The sequence below is a fragment of the Megascapheus bottae genome, chromosome 14 (genome assembly GCF_031878675.1).
Source record: "Megascapheus bottae isolate mThoBot1 chromosome 14, mThoBot2.hap1, whole genome shotgun sequence".
Classification (NCBI taxonomy): domain Eukaryota; kingdom Metazoa; phylum Chordata; class Mammalia; order Rodentia; family Geomyidae; genus Megascapheus; species Megascapheus bottae.
The window spans coordinates 6,897,945-6,915,793 of record NC_143522.1 but is presented as its reverse complement, the minus strand read 5'-3'; the positions used below and the strand labels follow the sequence as shown (position 1 = coordinate 6,915,793).

Genomic DNA, 17,849 nt, shown 5'->3' with positions numbered 1-17,849 from the left:
ACAATCAGCTGACTCCGGTGTAGGGCAGGCGCTGTGGCGTCGGATACTGAAACGAAGGTTGCCCGGCCGGGAGTCCAAGCCGTATAGTCACCGTCACAATGTCGGGCAAAGACCGGATTGAGATCTTCCCTTCGCGAATGTGAGTGAAGGGAGGGGACGGGAGGCGCCCACAGGTTCAAGGATATCCTCTCCGGGGGTGACTCCTCCGGAGCCGGACCCCCGCCCAGGCTCCTTGCTTCCTGGGGCTGCTCCTGGACCGGACCTCCAGGTCTTGCTTGGTGTTGGTAAACCCAGGCTCCGCCCGCCTTGTTCCTTCACGCGGTCCTCCCGGTTGAACCAGGCCGGGGAGAGCGCTCCCAGTCGGGCTGTGGCCGATCCTCCGTCTCTCTTCTTCAGCCCAGGCCCTCATTCCACACTCCCTTGTGGAGCCCTTCTGGCTTGGCATAACGGAATCGGAAAAGGCAGAGAGCTTTGGTCAATGCTCTATAAAGAGAAGTTTACTGCAGTGTATTATAGGTGCTGCTTCTTTCTTGTTTCTTCTTCTTTTTCTAAACCAATCCTGGGGCGTTTACTCAGGGCCTGGGCACGGCCTCGGAGCTTCTTTTGAAGCTCAAGGCTAGCACTTCACCACTTGAGCCACAGCGTCACGTCTGGCATTTTCTGCGTCTGTGTACTGAGGAACTGAGCCCTGGTCTTCATGCCTGCTAGGCAAGCACTCTACCACGAAGCCACATTTCTAGCCCCTATTGTAGGTTCTTACATCAAAGTGGGGATTGAATCAAGTCCTGGGATGGACGTCGGAGGCAATCTTGGATTTCTTTGTTCACTAGGACTCTGTCAGTGTCACCACCTGCAAGACTCGCGTTTCTGCGACATCACTTTAGCTCTGTTTAAACGGCATCTTTTTAGATCTCTGTTATCATCACGTTATAAGTGGATTTCTACTACATATCTTTGTCTTTCACCAGTCTTTGTGCTGTGCTGTCTCCAGGATGAAGAAACATCTTGATTTTTAAGCTGTAGAAGACACAAAGACAGACAGAGAGCCCATTTCTTGGGTTGTCAGTTGTGGGCTGCCTTTTTCTTTGTTAGGAAAAGTGACAACACCGTAGTTCCTTGGTGTGTATGGAAAGGAAGTATTAGTTTTCTCAGATGCACATAACTGCTGTGAAGAGTGAAGATTATTTGCCTCCTCCTCTCCTCTTTATTTTTGTTAGTGAAGAATATCAGTTTTGCTTTTGACTGTTGTGTTTTTATCTTTTTTTTTTTTTTTTTTTTTTGCGGGGAGAGTATAGTGTTTTTCACCATTCTTTTTTTTCCCCCCCCACAGAATTGAGGACACAATATAAAATGGTTACAAACAAACCCTAAACTCACTGCCTGCTGGATTTGACTGTCGGTAGCTCTTAGAATTGTTAAATTTGATTTTACCTTCATCCCATTGGATTTTTCTAGTGGCTGGCTGTACTAGGTGGGAAACAATCTTCAGTGAAAGGCAATGACTGTCAAGTAAATTACGATTAGAAATACCCTACAGTGGTTGCAAAACTCCCAGCATATCCTTTCCAAATCTTTGTACTGAAGGCCTGCAATATTATGAGATGGAGGACCAAGGTTTGCAGCTAACTCAGGCAATGTGATATTCTACCTAGAAAATAACAAGCAATCAGAGCTGGAGGCGTGACTCAAGTGGTAGAATATTTACCTAAAATGTGAGGGCCTGAGTTCAAACATCCCAGTTATCAAATAAAATGCCCTTGAGCATGTCAGTGGCAGAGCATCAGCCTGGCATATACAGGGCACTGTATTTGAACCATAGCACCAAAAAGTAAATATGACAGCAGTTCAAAGCTGCTTGGAGAATAAACAGTTTGTTCTAGTCAACACCTGGATTGATAACTTTTTTTTTTTTTTTTGCCAGTCCTGGGGCTTGAATTCAGGGCCTGAACACTGTCCTTGGGGTTTTTCAAGGCTACTGCTCTACTACAGTACCACTTCTGACTTTTTTTTAGGTATGTGGTACCAAGGAATTGAACCTGGGTCTTTGTGCGTGCTAGGCAAGCACTCCACCACTAGGCTAAACTCCCAGCCCTGGATTGATAAATCTTGAATTCCCTTTCTTGGAGAGTATTTAAAAGAGATTACAGTTGGGCTGGGAGTTTGGCCTAGTGGTTAAAGTGCTTGCCTAGCATGCATGAAGACCCGGGTTCGATTCCTTGGTACCACATACATAGAAAAAAAGCCGGAAGTGGTGCTGAGGCTCAAGTGGTAGAGCTCTAGCCTTGAGAAAGTCCAAGGACAGTGCTCAGGCCCTGAGCTCAAGCCCAGGACTGGCAAAAAAAAAAAAAAAAAAAGAGATTACAGTTGTGAATATGTATCTCATATAACTTCACTAGCTCTTTGAAGTGTTATTATCAGGAAAGGTAGGGTATATCAGTCTCTGGGGGAGGATAAAAACTTTCATAATTGCCAGCTAGCAGACATACCTGGTAATCACATTGACACTGACCAACCCTTTTAATCAGCACTCATTTCAGTGGCTACTTGAGGCCTGCTCCCTCATTTTTGTAAAACCTTCAATCACCTCTGTACAAATCTGAGTGGAGTTCACCTCTTTACTGTCAGTGGTTATCACGTAAAATCATTTTCCAGTGTTTTAACTAATGTCTTCTTGTATTTAATTAGTAGAATACTAGCATGTTTTTGTTTTTATTTTGGAACTTGTAGACTAACAGGTGAGAATGGACTTCTTTGGGCTTAGACAAGAAAAATGATGGGTTTGTGAAGGTGAAAACTATCATTTAACATGCTAATTGAGGATGCAGGCAGTAAATATTTTCCCCAAAGCTTGACAGCCAATTCTTTGTCATGTAGTCAGATGTTTTTGATTCAGTGGAAAAGAAGTCGTTGTTTTACTTGAAGGTCAAAATTTTTTTGGGGGGGGAGGGGAGGACGAGTGCTTAAACAGCTCTGAAGCATGTAAAGGAAGATGTTTTGATTATCTTGGTTTCAGTTCATTTTATTCTATTAGCCTATGAAATGTTGCTTTCTCTAATTTTTGTACCAGAGCTTATGCCTCAAGGAAAATTCATAGTTAAAAGAATTTAAACAAATCCTGTTCCTACTATTATATTAGCTGTTAAGTGCTTGAGCAAGTCACTCTTGAAAGTCTAGCTCTAGTAATAGATTGCCTGTCTGGCAAGCACAAGGCCCTGAGTTCAAACTATAGTATCACAAAAGAAAGAAAAAAAGATCAATATTGAAAAGCAACTTTTGCCAGTTGCATTGGTCATCAGGAGAACCAACCATAGTTTGAGGCCACCCTGGAGAAAGGTTTTAGCAAGACTCCTATCTTAAAAAAGCTAGACATGCTGGGGTATGATTGGTGACTTACGCCTGTTATCCAACTATGTAGGAAAGGTGGCCTACGCCAGCCGTCTCCCAGGAAAGGGGCTGAGGAAGTGGAAAGGGCTGAGGGCTGGTAGCTTAAGTGGTAGAGCATCTGCCTAGCAAGCATAAAGCCCAGAGGTCAAACCCCAGCCCAGTACTGGAAAAACAAACAAAACACCCCAACACACACACACACACACACACACACACACACACACACACACTACAAAAATACAAAACTCAAGAGTCTTTAATTAAAAATGGTCTCATTTCAGAAGTGCCATCATCTAGGAGGAAATTTAAATTGAGAGTTTAAATTCAGTTTCTACTCTAAACTTTCTAGAATTTGTAGTGCTGGTATTTCACCTCTTGATCCAACTCTATAGGCCAAAATTCTGGTATTTTGTGTCAACAAGAGAATGTTAACTGTACACATTGGAGTGAATAACTCCTGCTCAGGCTGGAAACTGAACCAGCTGCACTGGATTAGGCTTCTCGTGAGGCCAGTCAGTGCAAAGTTAGGCACTGCACTGCTAACTACTTTTCAGACTATTTAGCTGCTACTGCTGCTGCTGCTGCTGTTGTTTTCTTTGGTACTAAAGTTTGAACTCAGAGGACTTAAGTCTTGCTAGACAGGTGCTCTAGTTTGACCCACACCTCTAAGCTTGTTTTCGCTCTGCTTTTTAATTTTTTTTTTGAGTTGTGGGGCTTTGAACTCTGTGCCTGGGCTCTGTCCCTGAGCTCTTCAGCTCAAGGCTATCCTCTCTACCACTTGAGCCACAGGGCCACTTCCAGTTTTCTGGTGATTAATTGAAGATAAATGTCTCACAGACTTTCTTGGATGGGCTGGCTTTGAACTGTGATCCCCAGGTCTCAGTCTCCTGAGTAGATAGGATTGTAGGCATGAACCACTTGTGCCAGCTAGCTGTGCTTATTTTTATTTTTATTTTTTGCCAGTCCTGGGCTTGGGCTGAGTGCTGTCCTTGGATTTTCTCAAGGCTAACACTCTACCACTTGAGCCATAGCACCACTACTGGCTTTTTTTCTATGTATGAGGTTCCGAAGAATTGAACCTAGGTCTTTGTGCATGCTACACAAGCACTCTACCACTAGGCCAAACTCCTGGCCCCACTCTGCTTATTTTTGAGAAAGGTTTTGATTTTTTTTTCCCCTGGGCTTGCCTGGACTGAGACTTTTCTATTTAACATTTTGACTGTAGCTAGGATAAGTGCATGCTACAATGCCCAACATTTTTTTTTTTTTCTGTTGAAATGGGGTCTTGTGAACCTTGAACCTTGTCCTCCAGATTTCTGCCTCGTACTAGGATTACAGGTGTGAATCATTTCCCCCTGGCCAAATTCACACTTTTGTTTGTGTGGTTGCTGTGCTGTAGATTGAATGTTGGGCCTGGTGAATGGTAGGCAAGTACCATATTGTTCAGCTTCCAAATTTCAATCATAAATGGTGGCATAGATTTTTTTCCTTAATATATCTTTAGTGGAAACGGAAACATTAATATTCTAACTTACAAAAATATGTAAATTATACTAGTATCAAAATAAAGTTTTTGGTGATGTTTACTAGAATTTGTACTTACCTTTTAATATACTGATTACAGAATTGTTTCTATTGTAAATCAACTTGTTATAGAATGCTGATGGTAGAAAACTATAGCATTATGAAAACAGTTGAATTTGTCAGCTACAAATGTGTGTCTTTTTATGCTTACTATATCAAAAGAATAAAGCACTGAGAAACTGAGGAGGGATGATCGTGTGTGAGTTCAAGGCCATACTATGCTGCATATAGCATAATTTTAACACTGTGCTCCAGAAGTATTATTTTGTCTTATGAACGTAACAATACATCTCTTTGTTTATGTAGGGCACAGACCATCATGAAGGCTCGCTTAAAAGGAGCACAGACAGGTCGAAACCTCCTGAAGAAAAAATCGGATGCCTTAACTCTACGGTTTCGACAAATTCTAAAAAAGATAATAGAGGTAGAATGCACTTTACTTACAGTAGTATTTTTCCATACATGTTCAAGGAAAATCCAATATGGCCATTAGCATTTAAACATTTTGTTGTTGTTTTTGATCCTGGGGATTCAAACCAGTTACAGCCTTGCACATTTTAAACACACATTTTGCTACCGAGCATATGTCTAACCACTAAGTTTTCTTTATTTAAAATATTTTCTTTCCTTCCAAAATTAAGAATACCATATAACAGGTATAGAGAAATGCTAGCATACCTACATAAAGATTTTAGTTTCAGACAGTTGATTTTCTTCAATTTGCACTCCTAAATCATGCCTACAGAGCAAGTTGACCTGATTTATGCCGGCCTTTTTTTTGGGGGGGGAGGGGACCAGTTCTGGGCCTTGAATTCAGGACCTGAGCCCTGTCCTTGGGCTTTCTCAAAGCTAGTGTTTCACGACTTGAGCCACAGCACCACTTCTGGCTTTCTTATGTATGTGGTACCTAGGATTGATCCTGGGGCTTTATGCATGCTAGGCAAGCACTCTACCACTAGGCCAAACTCCCAGTCCCATGCCTGCTTTTTTTTTTTTTTTTTGCCAGTCCTGGGCTTGAGCTCAGGGCCTGAGCACTGTCCTTGGGCTTTTTCAAGGCCAGAGCTCTACCACTTGAGCCTCAGCACCACTTCTGGCTTTTCTTTATGTATGTGGTACCAAGGAATTGAACCTGGGTCTTTGTGTAGGCTAGTCAGGACCGTTACAACTAGGCCAAACTCCTGGCCCCCATGCTTGCTTTTTAAAAAAATCTTGAGCTCGGTGGTTCACGCCTGTAATCCTAGCTACTCAGGAGGCTGAGATCTCAGGATCACTGTTCAAAGCCAGCCTGGGCACCAAAGTCCCTGAGACTTATCTCCAAGAAACGATGGGTTCTTCAGTAAAGATTCAGTTTTGCATTTATTAATGAATTTAATGTTTTTCCTTATTTAGTAGTTGTACAAAACAGTTGCACTTTCATAAATCAGGTTATGAGCACAATGCTTCTTGATCAGTATCACCCTTCCATTGTTCTCCCCTATTTCCCCCTCTCATCCCTATTATTTTAATGATTTAATGATTCATAGTTTGTAGCATATTGGACATTTTTGTTTTATCAAGTCCACATTAAACTGACAATTCACAACTTACATAAAATACTGATGGTTATTGAAATAACTTAATTATGTGGTTTTTTTTCCCTACAAAAGCTTGGTTGAATCTGCTGTTGGTTTCTGCTTTCCAGACTAAAATGTTGATGGGTGAAGTGATGAGAGAAGCTGCCTTTTCACTTGCTGAGGCCAAGTTCACAGCAGGGGACTTCAGGTAAGTGTCTAAAAGAGAAAGCCCAGAACTGTCAAATTTATAATTTCATTAAAAATCATTGTAATTAAAAAATACAGGAAGCTGGATATTGGTGGCTCAAACCTGTAATTCTAGCTACTCAGAAGGCTGAGAACTGAGAATTGAAGATTGAGGCCACCCCCTGTAGGAAAGTCCATGAGACTCTTACCTCCAGTTAGCCACCAAAAGACTGGAAATGATAGAGCACCAGACTTGAGTGAAAAAGATAGGCAATGGTTTAGGCACCATTACTGGTACAAAGAATAAAAACAAATCCTAAAAACACAAGAGCATTAAAGACAAATGCTATAGTTATAAAAAGAGATCACTTCCAAGCCTTGTTTGTCCCCATCCACATAGGCCTTTTTTTTTGGTGCCAGTCCTGGGGCTTGAACTTAGGGCTTGGACCTATTCCTGAGCTTTCTGCCCCCTCCAGCCCCCAAAGCTCATGCTCTACTACTTGAGCCACGGCTCCACATCTGGATTTTTGCTGGTTATGTGGAGATACAATTACATAGACTTCTGCCCAGGCTGTCTTTGAACAACGCTCCTTAAATCTCAGCCTCCTGAGTAGCTAGGATTATAGGTGTAAGCTAGCAGGAACTTCTGTTTTATGGTCTGTTTCACTTAACATTATTTCATCAGCATTTTGCCTATTTTCAACATAGGTGTAACGTCTTTCTTAAGATGTACCATAATTTATTAACCTTTCCTTCTAATGTTGGAACTTTTAGTTCAGTGTCAGGGTTTTGGAATAATAAGGAAAGACTGTGAATATCTTCATACATATATTTCTCTTTTTTTTTTATTTGAATTATTTTTCTTGAGGATAAAATTTTAAGAGTAGACTTATTTTCAAGGCAGGAACTTTATGGCTTTTATCATATCAGTATGCTTTACAAGCATACATATAGTTTTCAAATGAGTTATGCCAATTTTATTGTAATTGTTCAGCTAAGCCTTCGGGAACTGTAGATAAGGCTTGTTAGGTTAAGTGAAATGCTTTCCCCCCTGAAATCTAATGGCAGTTAGGGACTGATGTGAAAGTTGTTCTCAGGACTTAGTTTTCTTTCCCCCGTGTCATAAGGCTTCCTTATTGTAGGAGCTTTCCCTGCTGGGAGGCCTGCAGAGAGAGAAAGAAATTAGGGTGAAAGAGTTAGAATACTAGCTTAACAGTGGAACAGCAAACCTAGAAGAAAAGCTTTCTCTAAATTTATGTTAGCATAAGACCCTGTAAAATCACATCCCTATATTTACTGAAAACACAAGCAATCATGTACTTTTTTTTTTTTTTTGCCAGTCCTGGGTTTGGGCTTAGGGCCTAAGCACTGTCCTTGGGTTTTCTCCAAGTTAGAGCTCTGCCCCTTGAGCCACAGCACCACTTCTGTTTCTTTTTCTATGTATGTGGTACCGAGGAATAGAACCCAGGTCTTTGTGCATGCTAGACAAACACTCTTACCAGTAGGCCAAACTCCCAGCCCCCAAGCATGTATTTTAAAATCATTCTTTTTTGTTTTCTAATGGTTTAACTGTTATTCATTCCTGCTCTTTGATGCCCTCATCTGGCAGCAGTTATTTTCTCATTTTTGGGAAAAAGGTGGATTAAAACACACTTATTTGTGGCATCTCATTCTTGGTCTCATTTAATGTTGGAACTATCCAATGTTTATTTCTAACCAGACAACTGATTTTTTTTTCCTGCAGTACCACAGTTATCCAAAATGTAAATAAAGCCCAAGTGAAGATTCGAGCAAAGAAAGATAACGTAGCAGGTAACTTATTAATCTTGTAGAACTATTTAGAAAGTAACCACTTTTTTTTTTTTTTTTTTTTTTTTTTTTTTGTCAGACCTGGGCTTTTAGCTCAGGGCCTGAGCACTGTCCTTGGGTTTTCTCAAGGCTAGAGCTCTACCACTTCAGCCACAGCATCACTCTGGCTTTTCTATGTATATGGTACCGAGGAATCAAACCCCAGTCTTCATGCATACTAGGCAAGCACTCTACCACTAGGCCCAACTCCCAGCCCCTAGAAAGTAACCACTTTCATGACAGTGCCTTGATGTCCCATTTTCTATCTTCTACTTGGAACAACTTCATTGGCTCTATATGTTAGAACCATAAACAAGTAGATCTTTAACACTTCAGAAGGCAGGTTATTAAATTCATCAATTGGAATCAGTTAGAATTCCAGACTTGGTCTCTTGATTTTTGAGTATTTTATGAAAGAAACATAGGAAACACTGATCTTCAGGGCCAGAAGTGTGGCCTTGCATGCATGAAGCCTTGAATTTGATTCCTCAGTACCACATACACAGAAAAAAGCCGGAAGTGGTGCTGTGGCTCAAGTGGTAGAATGCTAGCCTTGAGAAAGCCCAAGGACAGTGCCCAGGCCCAGAGTTCATGCTCCAGGACTGGTTTATTTAAAAAAAAAAAAAAAAAAGTACCAAACAATAGCCTTCCCCTCCCCCCAAAAAAGAAAGGAAAAGAGAAAAAAAAAAAGAAATGGTACTTTAAACTGGGTACTGGTGGCTCACATCTGTAATCCTGGCTACTTAGGAAGCTGAGATCTGAGGACTGTGTTTTGAAGCCAGCCAGGGCAGGAAAATCTGTGAGCAAAAAGCCAGAAGTGGAGCTGTGGTGCAGTAAAACAGCTCAGACAGTGCCAAGATCTCTGAGTTCAAGCTGTAAGACTGTGCCTTCCAAAAATAATAATAAAGGAAAAAGAAAAAAAAATAGCACTGTAATAGGGACTGGTTTCATGCTTACATTCATAGCCACTTGGACATGTGGAGATCACGGGATCTAGGCTGATCCAGGCAAGTAATAAAAAGTTGAAAACTCCGTGTCAGCTAACAAACACTGGATGTGGTGGTATGCACCTGTCATCCTAGTTATCCAGAAAGCCAGAAAACAAATAGAAAGGCAGAGGTCCAGGCCAGTTGGGACATAAATGGGAGACTCTACTGAAAAGATCACTACATCAGAATGGTCTAGGGACATGGGTGAAATGTACCTGTTAGCAAGGCCAGTCCCTTAGTTCAAAAACTCCACTGCTGGGACCAGGAGTTTGGCCTAGTGGTAGAGTTCTTGCCTAGCATGCACAAAGACCTGGGTTCAATTCCTCGGTACCACATATATAGAAAAAAGCTGGAAATTATGCTGAGGCTCAAGTGGTAGAGCTCTAGCCTTGAGAAAGTCTAAGGACAGTACAAGGGCCCTGAGCTCAAGCTCAGGACTGGCAGGAAAAAAAACAAAACCAACAAAAAAAAAATTCTACTGCTTTACAAAAAAAAAGCACTCAGTGGTAGTACTTGTCTTATAATAATACTAGCACTGAAGAAGTGAAAATGGGAAGATTGTGAGTTTAGGGCTAGTTTGGGCTATATCATGAGTTCCAAAATAGCCACACAAAACAAAGCAAAACAAAATGACCTCACGGCTCATGTTTGTGAATCTGTATATGCATTTTTTTTTAAACCAGGTGTTACGCTACCAGTGTTTGAACATTACCATGAAGGAACTGACAGTAAGTGTGACACTTTGCACGTTTGTGTGTGTCTGTGTCTCTGCCTACTGTTTTGTTGAAGCTTGTTAGAAAAGCCCCCTTGTGGGATCTTAGAGTTCAGAGATGTCAGTAGATGATTAGAAAGTTATAAAACATTTCTCATATCTTAAAACCCTTAATTTTAACTTAGAAGCATATATCATGTGGTCATTTGTCATTTACAAATAAGGCCGTAGCCAGGTTTTGGTGGGTCACACCTGCAGTCCTAGCCTATAAGCTTAGGAGGCTGAGATCTAAGGATCATGGTCAAAGCTAGCCCAGGCAGCAAAGTTCTTTTGGTTAATGACTCAGAAAAAGCCAAAAGTGGAGCTGTGGCTTAAGTGGTAAAATGCTAGTCATGAGCAAAAAAAAAATTTGAGGACAGCACTCAGGCTGAGTTCAGTCACCAGGACTGCCCCCCCCCGCCACCCCCGAAAAGCTTCTTTGATAATTATACAACAGTGTACTGTGATACATTGTTTATAATTTCCATTTTAAAAAAATTCTGTCTTTTTATGGGCCGGGAGTTTGGCCTAGTGGTAGAGTGCTTGCCTAGTATGCACGAAGACCAGGGTTCAATTCCTCGGTACCACATACATAGAAAAAAGCCAGAAATGGTGCTGAGGCTCAAGTGGTAGAGCTCTAGCCTTGAGAAAGTCCAAGGACAGTGCTCAGGCACTGAGCTCAAGCCCAGTACTGGCAAAAAAAAAAAGTCTGTCTTTTTAAAGTAGAATATGATCTTAAATGTGATGATGTGAGTGCCCACCTACTTTTTTTGTAATTTGTGTCATCTGTTCCTAGTTTGATAGCATTTAAGTATGGCTCATATAAAGAAATTAAATATTCTTGAGCCACCTCTTACCAGAGAACATTTTTGTACTTATAGTACCAGGTAATAGAGTTTCCAAAGGAAATAGAGGTGTAAAATCAGCAAGCTAGGAACTGAAGGTTTGTTAAAGTTTCTTCTTAAGGCTGGGAATGGAGGTTTGCCTACGGTGACATTCAGGGTTCAATCCCCAGCAAAATACACACACACTTTCTCTTCTATAATGGTATCCTTGTGGAAAATTTTAGTAAGCTCCTACAGTGACTAGAAAGTGAGATGGGGGGCCAGGAGTTTGGCTTAGTGTTAGAGTGCTTGCCTAGCATGCACAAAGACCTGGGTTCAATTCTTAGGTACTACCTACATAGAAAAAGCTGGAAGTGGTGCCATGACTCAAGTGGCCCAAGGCCAGAGCACAGGCCCTGAGTTCAAGCCCCAGGACTGGAAAAAAGAAAGAAAGTGAGATGGGCACTTAGTGTTTGTATTTAACAAGATTTTGTGGATTTATGTTTATGTTTGGTGTTTTTCTGAATTACCTTCCTTTTAGGATTTTATGGGAGAGGATTATTTTCTCTCTAGTTACAAATGTTGTCTGACTGGTTGTTGCAGGTTACGAGCTGACCGGTTTAGCCAGAGGTGGGGAACAGTTGGCTAAATTAAAGAGGAATTATGCCAAAGCAGTGGAACTTCTGGTGGAACTGGCTTCCCTGCAGGTCAGCAGCCATGGAGCTAGACAACGCTGTGGTTCATTTCTAGTAGTCAAGTGGAAGACATTCCCAGCCTGTGCTGGACTTTACTGCACTTTGGACTTTCAGTTGTGTTTATGGTCCTGTGTGTGAAACAAACGTAATGTTTTGATTTCTGAAATGGTGGCTTCTGCACAATTATCCCTACATTTTATATTCTAAAGCAGATACATGTAGTCTAGTTTCATACTTTGTTAGGCTAGGTTTAAATGCAAAAAAATAAGCCAGGCAATGATTGCTCACACCTGTAATTCTAGCTCCTCAGGAAACTGAGGTCTGGAGATCATTGGTTCAAAGCCAGCCCAGGCAGGAAAGTTGGTGATAGGTTTTCATCTCCAATTAACCAGCAAAAAGCCAGCATTGGTACTGTGATTCAAGTGGTAGAGTGCTACCTTTTAGCACAAAATCTCAGGGACACTGCCCAGCTCTAAGTTCAAGCCCCAGGGGACACACACACACACACACACACACACACACAGAGTTTATGTATGGAAGGCAGTTTTTTCCTTTTGATAAATTACTGTGCATTAGTAAGTGATTCTCTCCACTTGTCATTTTAATTTTTTGTGCTCATCCTGAGGCTTGAATTCAGGCCTGCGGGCTATCCCTTGTTTTTTTTTTGGCAAGGATGGTACTCTACTACTTGATCCACAGCACCACTTCCACCTTTTTGGCAGTTAATTGGAGATAAGAATCTCACAGGCTTTCCTGCCTTGGCTGGCTTTGAATCATAGTCCTCAGATCTCAGCTTCCCATGTGGTGAGTATTATAGACATGAACTACTGGCACCTGGCTTTCTGTCACTTTTATATCTTTATTTCAGTGAATCCAAAGTCATTTTTTTTCTGTTTTTTCCCTTGGGGCTTGAACTTTGGGCCTGGGCGCTGCCCTACCCCTTGAGCCACAGCACCACTTCCAGTTTTCACAGACTTTAGTGCCCAGGCTGGCTTTGAACCTTGATCCTCAGATCTCAGCCTTCGGAGTAGCTAGGATTATAGGTGTGAGCCACCACACCTGGCAGTAGTTGGTTTTAACAGTACAATAATAGTGCTAATGTATGAACATCTTATATAAATTTTATGTTTTTTAAGTGTATGGACAAGAGATTATTTTGTTTTCCAAACTACATTCTATAAGTTGGTCTGAGTAGAGCGGAGCAAGTAGAGCATAGTTAGAAAGACTTGATGCTGACATGATTAATCTTTCCTCTTTAGACTTCCTTCGTGACTCTGGATGAAGCCATCAAGATAACCAACAGGCGTGTGAATGCCATTGAGCATGGTGAGTCAGAGCTGCCAGTGCTTTGTTCTTTCCCTGGCCCATCCCTTCCCCACTTGCTAGGCAGCTGCTAGGACTCAGTGGGTGCTTGAGACTGAAAGGCAAGGCTGTGTGAAGTGCAGGTGTCAGTAGTGCACAGGAGTGTAAAGAAGTGAGAGGTATACGTGTGTGATTTGGGGGGTTTACCAGCAACCCTGGTAAGATAATGGAATGTTGCATTCATTTGTGTTTAATAAAGGGTGGAAACTTTCTTGAGAGTTAATACTTTCCTCTGGTTGTTGAACAATATCTTTTTGAATATGTTAAGTGCTTTATATTCCTTTTGTTTAGGACATTCTTGTTGATTTTTAAAAGTAAAATTTCCTACTTGATGAATTTTACAACTTTCATTATTTTAAAGACATGAATACCTAATAATGCTTTTTGTTCAGAGAACCCTAGTTTCCATTAAAGAAATGTTTACTCTTTTTTTTTTTGCCAGTCCTGTGCCTTGAACTCAGAGCCTGAGCACTGTCCTTGGGCTTTCTCAAGGATAGAGCTCTACCCTTGAGCCACAGCACCACTTCTGGCTTTTTTTTTTATGTATGTGGTACCAAGGAATCGAACCGGGGTCTTCGTGCATGCTAGGCAAGCACTCTACCACTCAGCCAAACTCCCGGCCTCTGTTTACTCAATTTTAAAGAAGAAAAAAGTGAAGCAAAGGAATTCCTTAGGAATTCTGTTATTTAAGGCAGTTTATCTCAGTTTTAAAAAATTCATAAATACTTATTATTTTCAGTGCTGGGGATCAAATCGAATGTTTTGTACATTAGCTGTCTGTTGCCAAGTTCCCATCCAAACTGCTTGCTACGGTCAAGTTATGGTCTTGGAACAGCCAGCAACACAAAATAAATATGGTCAGTAGTTCAGGGAGCTCAGATTCTAGAAGCAAAAAAGGCAGGTTCTATGTAAAGTAGAACCTAATGACTCAGAAACTTTCAGCAGCATCCATTCTGCTCATTAAAAAAAAAATAATAACAGTGGAAATCTGTTGTATTTAAAGTAACATCTAGGGTTCAGTGGTACCTGTTTATAATTAAATTCAGTGGGGGGGGGGTCTATTACAGTTTAAGGTTTTCTGTGCACGGAAAAGATTCTAGAAGGGTACCTACCAAAGTATTTACAATTGCTACCTCTGGATGGCTGGGTTATACTTCATTGTAATTTTTTGTTTTTGTTTTCTAAGTTCTCTGCGTTAAATGTATATTAGTTCTACAGTTAAAAAAATAAGTTAACTATTAACATATGTGTGTTGGTAACTCAGAAGTTCTCACATCTGTTATTTTTTTTAAACTCTAGTCATCATTCCCCGGATTGAACGCACCCTTGCTTATATCATCACAGAGCTGGATGAAAGAGAGCGAGAAGAGTTCTATAGGTTTGTTGAAACTGGCAGTTACTGACCCCCCCTTCCTCTCCCCCAATTCCAAAGGTTCTATTTGCTGAGTGACTAGTTGGCTTATATTCTTCAGAATTAGCTTGAACTTTTGGGGACTAGTAAGTTGCAGGTATGGTGGTGCACCTGGGAGGCTGAGGCGAGAGAGTCATGTGGTTCTAAGCCAGCCTGGGCTCCATGGCAAAACTTCAGGTCCAAAGAGAATAATATTTTTTGAGATAGCTGTGTTTTACGTGGTTTACAAAACGTATCCATGGCCTTTGACAATACAGTAGCCCCTGCTCCCGTTTATGTGGTTTTGCTTTCCAGTGGTGATTTTAAGGTCAGTACCTATGGTCAGTTGAAGGCCAGAAATAAATGGAAAATGCAGAAATAATTTGTAAGTTCTTCATTGTATGCTGTGCTTCACAGCATGGACAGATCTGCCCCATTCTGTCAGGGGAATGGTGAATGGTCCTTTGATCAAGCATAGCCAAACTGCGGATGTTGCCTGGCTACAGCCCCACAGCAATCATCTCAGTTCTCGTAGCTGACTGCTGCCTGTCAGGATATTGCAGTGTTTGTTCACAGAGCTTACTGCATTTAGTAATGGACTAAGTACAATGTAGAGGTGCTAGAAGTTCACCAAGTTTTTTTCCTTCCAGGGAAAATAAAAGTTCTTAATGAGTAAGACAAATAGTTGTTAATTTCTTTTCTTTTTTTTTTTTTTTAAGTTGGTTGTTGGGCTTGAACTCTGGGCCTGGGTGCTGTCCTTGAGCTCTTCAGCTCAAGGCTATCGCTCTACTACTTTGAGCCATAGTGCATGCCACTTCTTTATTTTTATTTTTTTCTTTTTAAGGACAATTTATATTTTATTTTTTGCCAGTCCTGGGGTTTGAACTCAGGGCTTTGGCACTGTTCTTGAGCTTTCTCAAGGCTAGTGCCACTTGAACCACAGCACCGTTTGGCCAGCCTTTTCTGTGTATGTGGTAACCAAGGAGTTGAACTCAGAGCTTTGTGCATGCTGGGCAAACACTCTATCACTAGGCTACACTCCTGGTCAGTTGTTAATTTCTAGTTGTACATGATTTTATCAAACACATATATGACATTTGTAATTCATGGTTGGCTTTATATGTGGATGTGAAGCCCAGCTATGTGGGGAGGAAAAACCTAGTATTCAGATGGTTTAGCACTACTCAAGTTTTAGGCATCCATTGCAGGTCTTGGGTGGTATTCCGTGCAGATAATGGGGACATATTTCGTGCCAGAGACTGTGGAGACATTTTGCACATGTCTAAAACATTGGCATCTCCAAAATTTAAGACTAATTTTTTTACAATGAAACTGATTTAGATTGGGGTGTCCTCACATAAAAAACCCTGATAATTGGAATTAGTTAGCAAACATATATTGCATGTTGAGTAGGAGATGGTATAAAGAACTTTGAGCATTATCGAATAGCGTAAGTCGTATTGTGAAGAGAATTAGCACAGTATGTGCAGAAAAGTGGTGCATGCAGTCTGAGAGTTGGTTATGAAGTTTTTAGAGACAGTGGGAATAAATTTAAATTGCTAAAAGGGTTCAGAGAAGTGAGAATAAGTCAAAGCAGGAATGTTTAAGGAAGACTGCTGGTCTTAGGCCTTGAGTAGCCTGAGTATGATAGTGTATTTGTTGATCATCTTAATTATCAAATTATTTAGTGTCTTTTATGTTCAGCATTGTGATGATCCAAAATTTTAGTATCTGAATGCTCGAAGTCTATTCCATTAAAAAATGGATTCCAAATTTATTTAACCTGGGATAGCACTTCTAAAATTGATTACTAAGTCTATTGTACCTGAAATATTTGTTAAAATGGATTATTGAAATTAGGGTATCAAACTTTGTTCTACTTTTGTGTTTTTCTTGTTACAAAACCTAAAAAAAACAAAACAACAAAAAAAACCCCAAGTCTATTTAGTACTAAAATAGCATCCAGAAAATTTCACCTTTTATCTGTCAGGTTAAAGAAAATACAGGAGAAGAAAAAGATTCTCAAGGAAAAATCTGAGAAGGACTTGGAGCAACGGAGGGCAGCTGGAGAAGTGATGGAGCCTGCAAACCTTTTGGCTGAAGAGAAGGATGAAGATCTTCTCTTTGAATAATCTTTCCTGTTTTGCTTCTTTTGGGAACACTCAATATTTGGCTCCCTTTTAATTTAATTTGTAGGTCTGGTGTGTGTGGCTATTTATTTTTTGACCTAAAGAAATGCACAGAGTGTAAAATTTACCTGGATATCTTATGAGATTACTTTGCAGATTCCTAATTCAATAACCACAGACCACAGTTGAGATTTGTAGAACCTGCCTGGTAATTTATAGGATTGAATCTATACAAGTCTCATACTTTTCCATTTACAGCTCTTGTATGTGATCTGTTCTAACCAGCATCTTAAGAAAATAGCTTTAGAAGATTATAGTTATCTTAGGCTTGCTGCTGTGGCAGTCTTCATTCCTACCCATTTGCTAATAGACTTTTACACTGCTGTTTGAGATTGCTGTAGCCACCCTTGCGTTACTGTGGTACTTCAGCCTTAAGCTTTATGGAAACCTTCACTTATTTTTTCTTGCATGACAAGTCTCTTGTCTGTTGTAGGAGTGGTTTTGCCAACTTAAATGTAATTAATTATATTACAAAAAGTAAAATTTGAAATCTTTTAAAAAAATATTAATTTACTGGAATAGTAATGTCCTTATGCTCTTATCAGTGACTTGCACTAATGTCCAGAAAGCTTTTCTGAAGATATGTTAAGGTAACCTTTTGTTGCCTGCCCCTCATATCAGTGTTTCACTAAATGATTTCTGTTGTGAGAATGACCACATTTTGGGGTACTAATAAATGCCATGAATTAAGAGGGGTTTATAATACTTATTTCCACGTCTAAGAAAAATACTTATCCCTATTTCAGGGTAATAAGCTAACATTTTACTAGCTTCTAAAAAATAACTTGTGGGGCCAGGAGCATAACCTAATGGTAGAGTGCTTGTGTAGCATGCACAAAGCCCTGGGTTCAATTTCTCGGTACCATGTACACAGAAAAGAGCAGAAGTGGTGCTGTGGCTCAAGTGGTAGAGTGCTAGCCTTGAGAAAACCCCAGGACTGTGCCCAGGCTGGCAAACAAAACAAACAAAAACTTGTTTTCATTTATAAAGATGAGGCAATTGCGCATTAAGTGATTGCTGAGATTTTTGGTAATGTTTGGTTCGGCCTAACTGTCCATTCCTTTATTTTTGCTCCTTTCTGGTACTGGGGTTTC

At 40.6% G+C, this 17,849-nt stretch overlaps 1 protein-coding gene across 1 annotated transcript; it reads left to right on the top strand.

Annotated features, from left to right (window-relative positions):
• The first annotated feature begins 8 nt into the window (after positions 1 to 8).
• On the top strand, positions 9 to 17,445 carry Atp6v1d (ATPase H+ transporting V1 subunit D). The gene is made up of 9 exons (XM_090344326.1): positions 9 to 139; positions 5,275 to 5,392; positions 6,650 to 6,729; positions 8,452 to 8,519; positions 10,228 to 10,272; positions 11,723 to 11,826; positions 13,074 to 13,140; positions 14,476 to 14,554; positions 16,557 to 17,445. Exons 1-9 carry the CDS (start codon positions 99 to 101, stop codon positions 16,696 to 16,698), a joined length of 744 nt encoding a protein of 247 aa, XP_090200452.1. The 5' UTR covers positions 9 to 98; the 3' UTR covers positions 16,699 to 17,445.
• The last annotated feature ends 404 nt before the right edge of the window (positions 17,446 to 17,849 follow it).

Excerpts from the sequence above, each read along its gene's own strand:
- Atp6v1d (XM_090344326.1), top strand. The coding sequence starts at position 99 with ATGTCGGGCAAAGACCGGATTGAGATCTTCCCTTCGCGAAT. Across the intron at positions 5,393-6,649 it reads TTCTAAAAAAGATAATAGAG|ACTAAAATGTTGATGGGTGA; the intron begins GTAGAATGCACT and ends TCTGCTTTCCAG. Across the intron at positions 10,273-11,722 it reads TTACCATGAAGGAACTGACA|GTTACGAGCTGACCGGTTTA; the intron begins GTAAGTGTGACA and ends TGGTTGTTGCAG.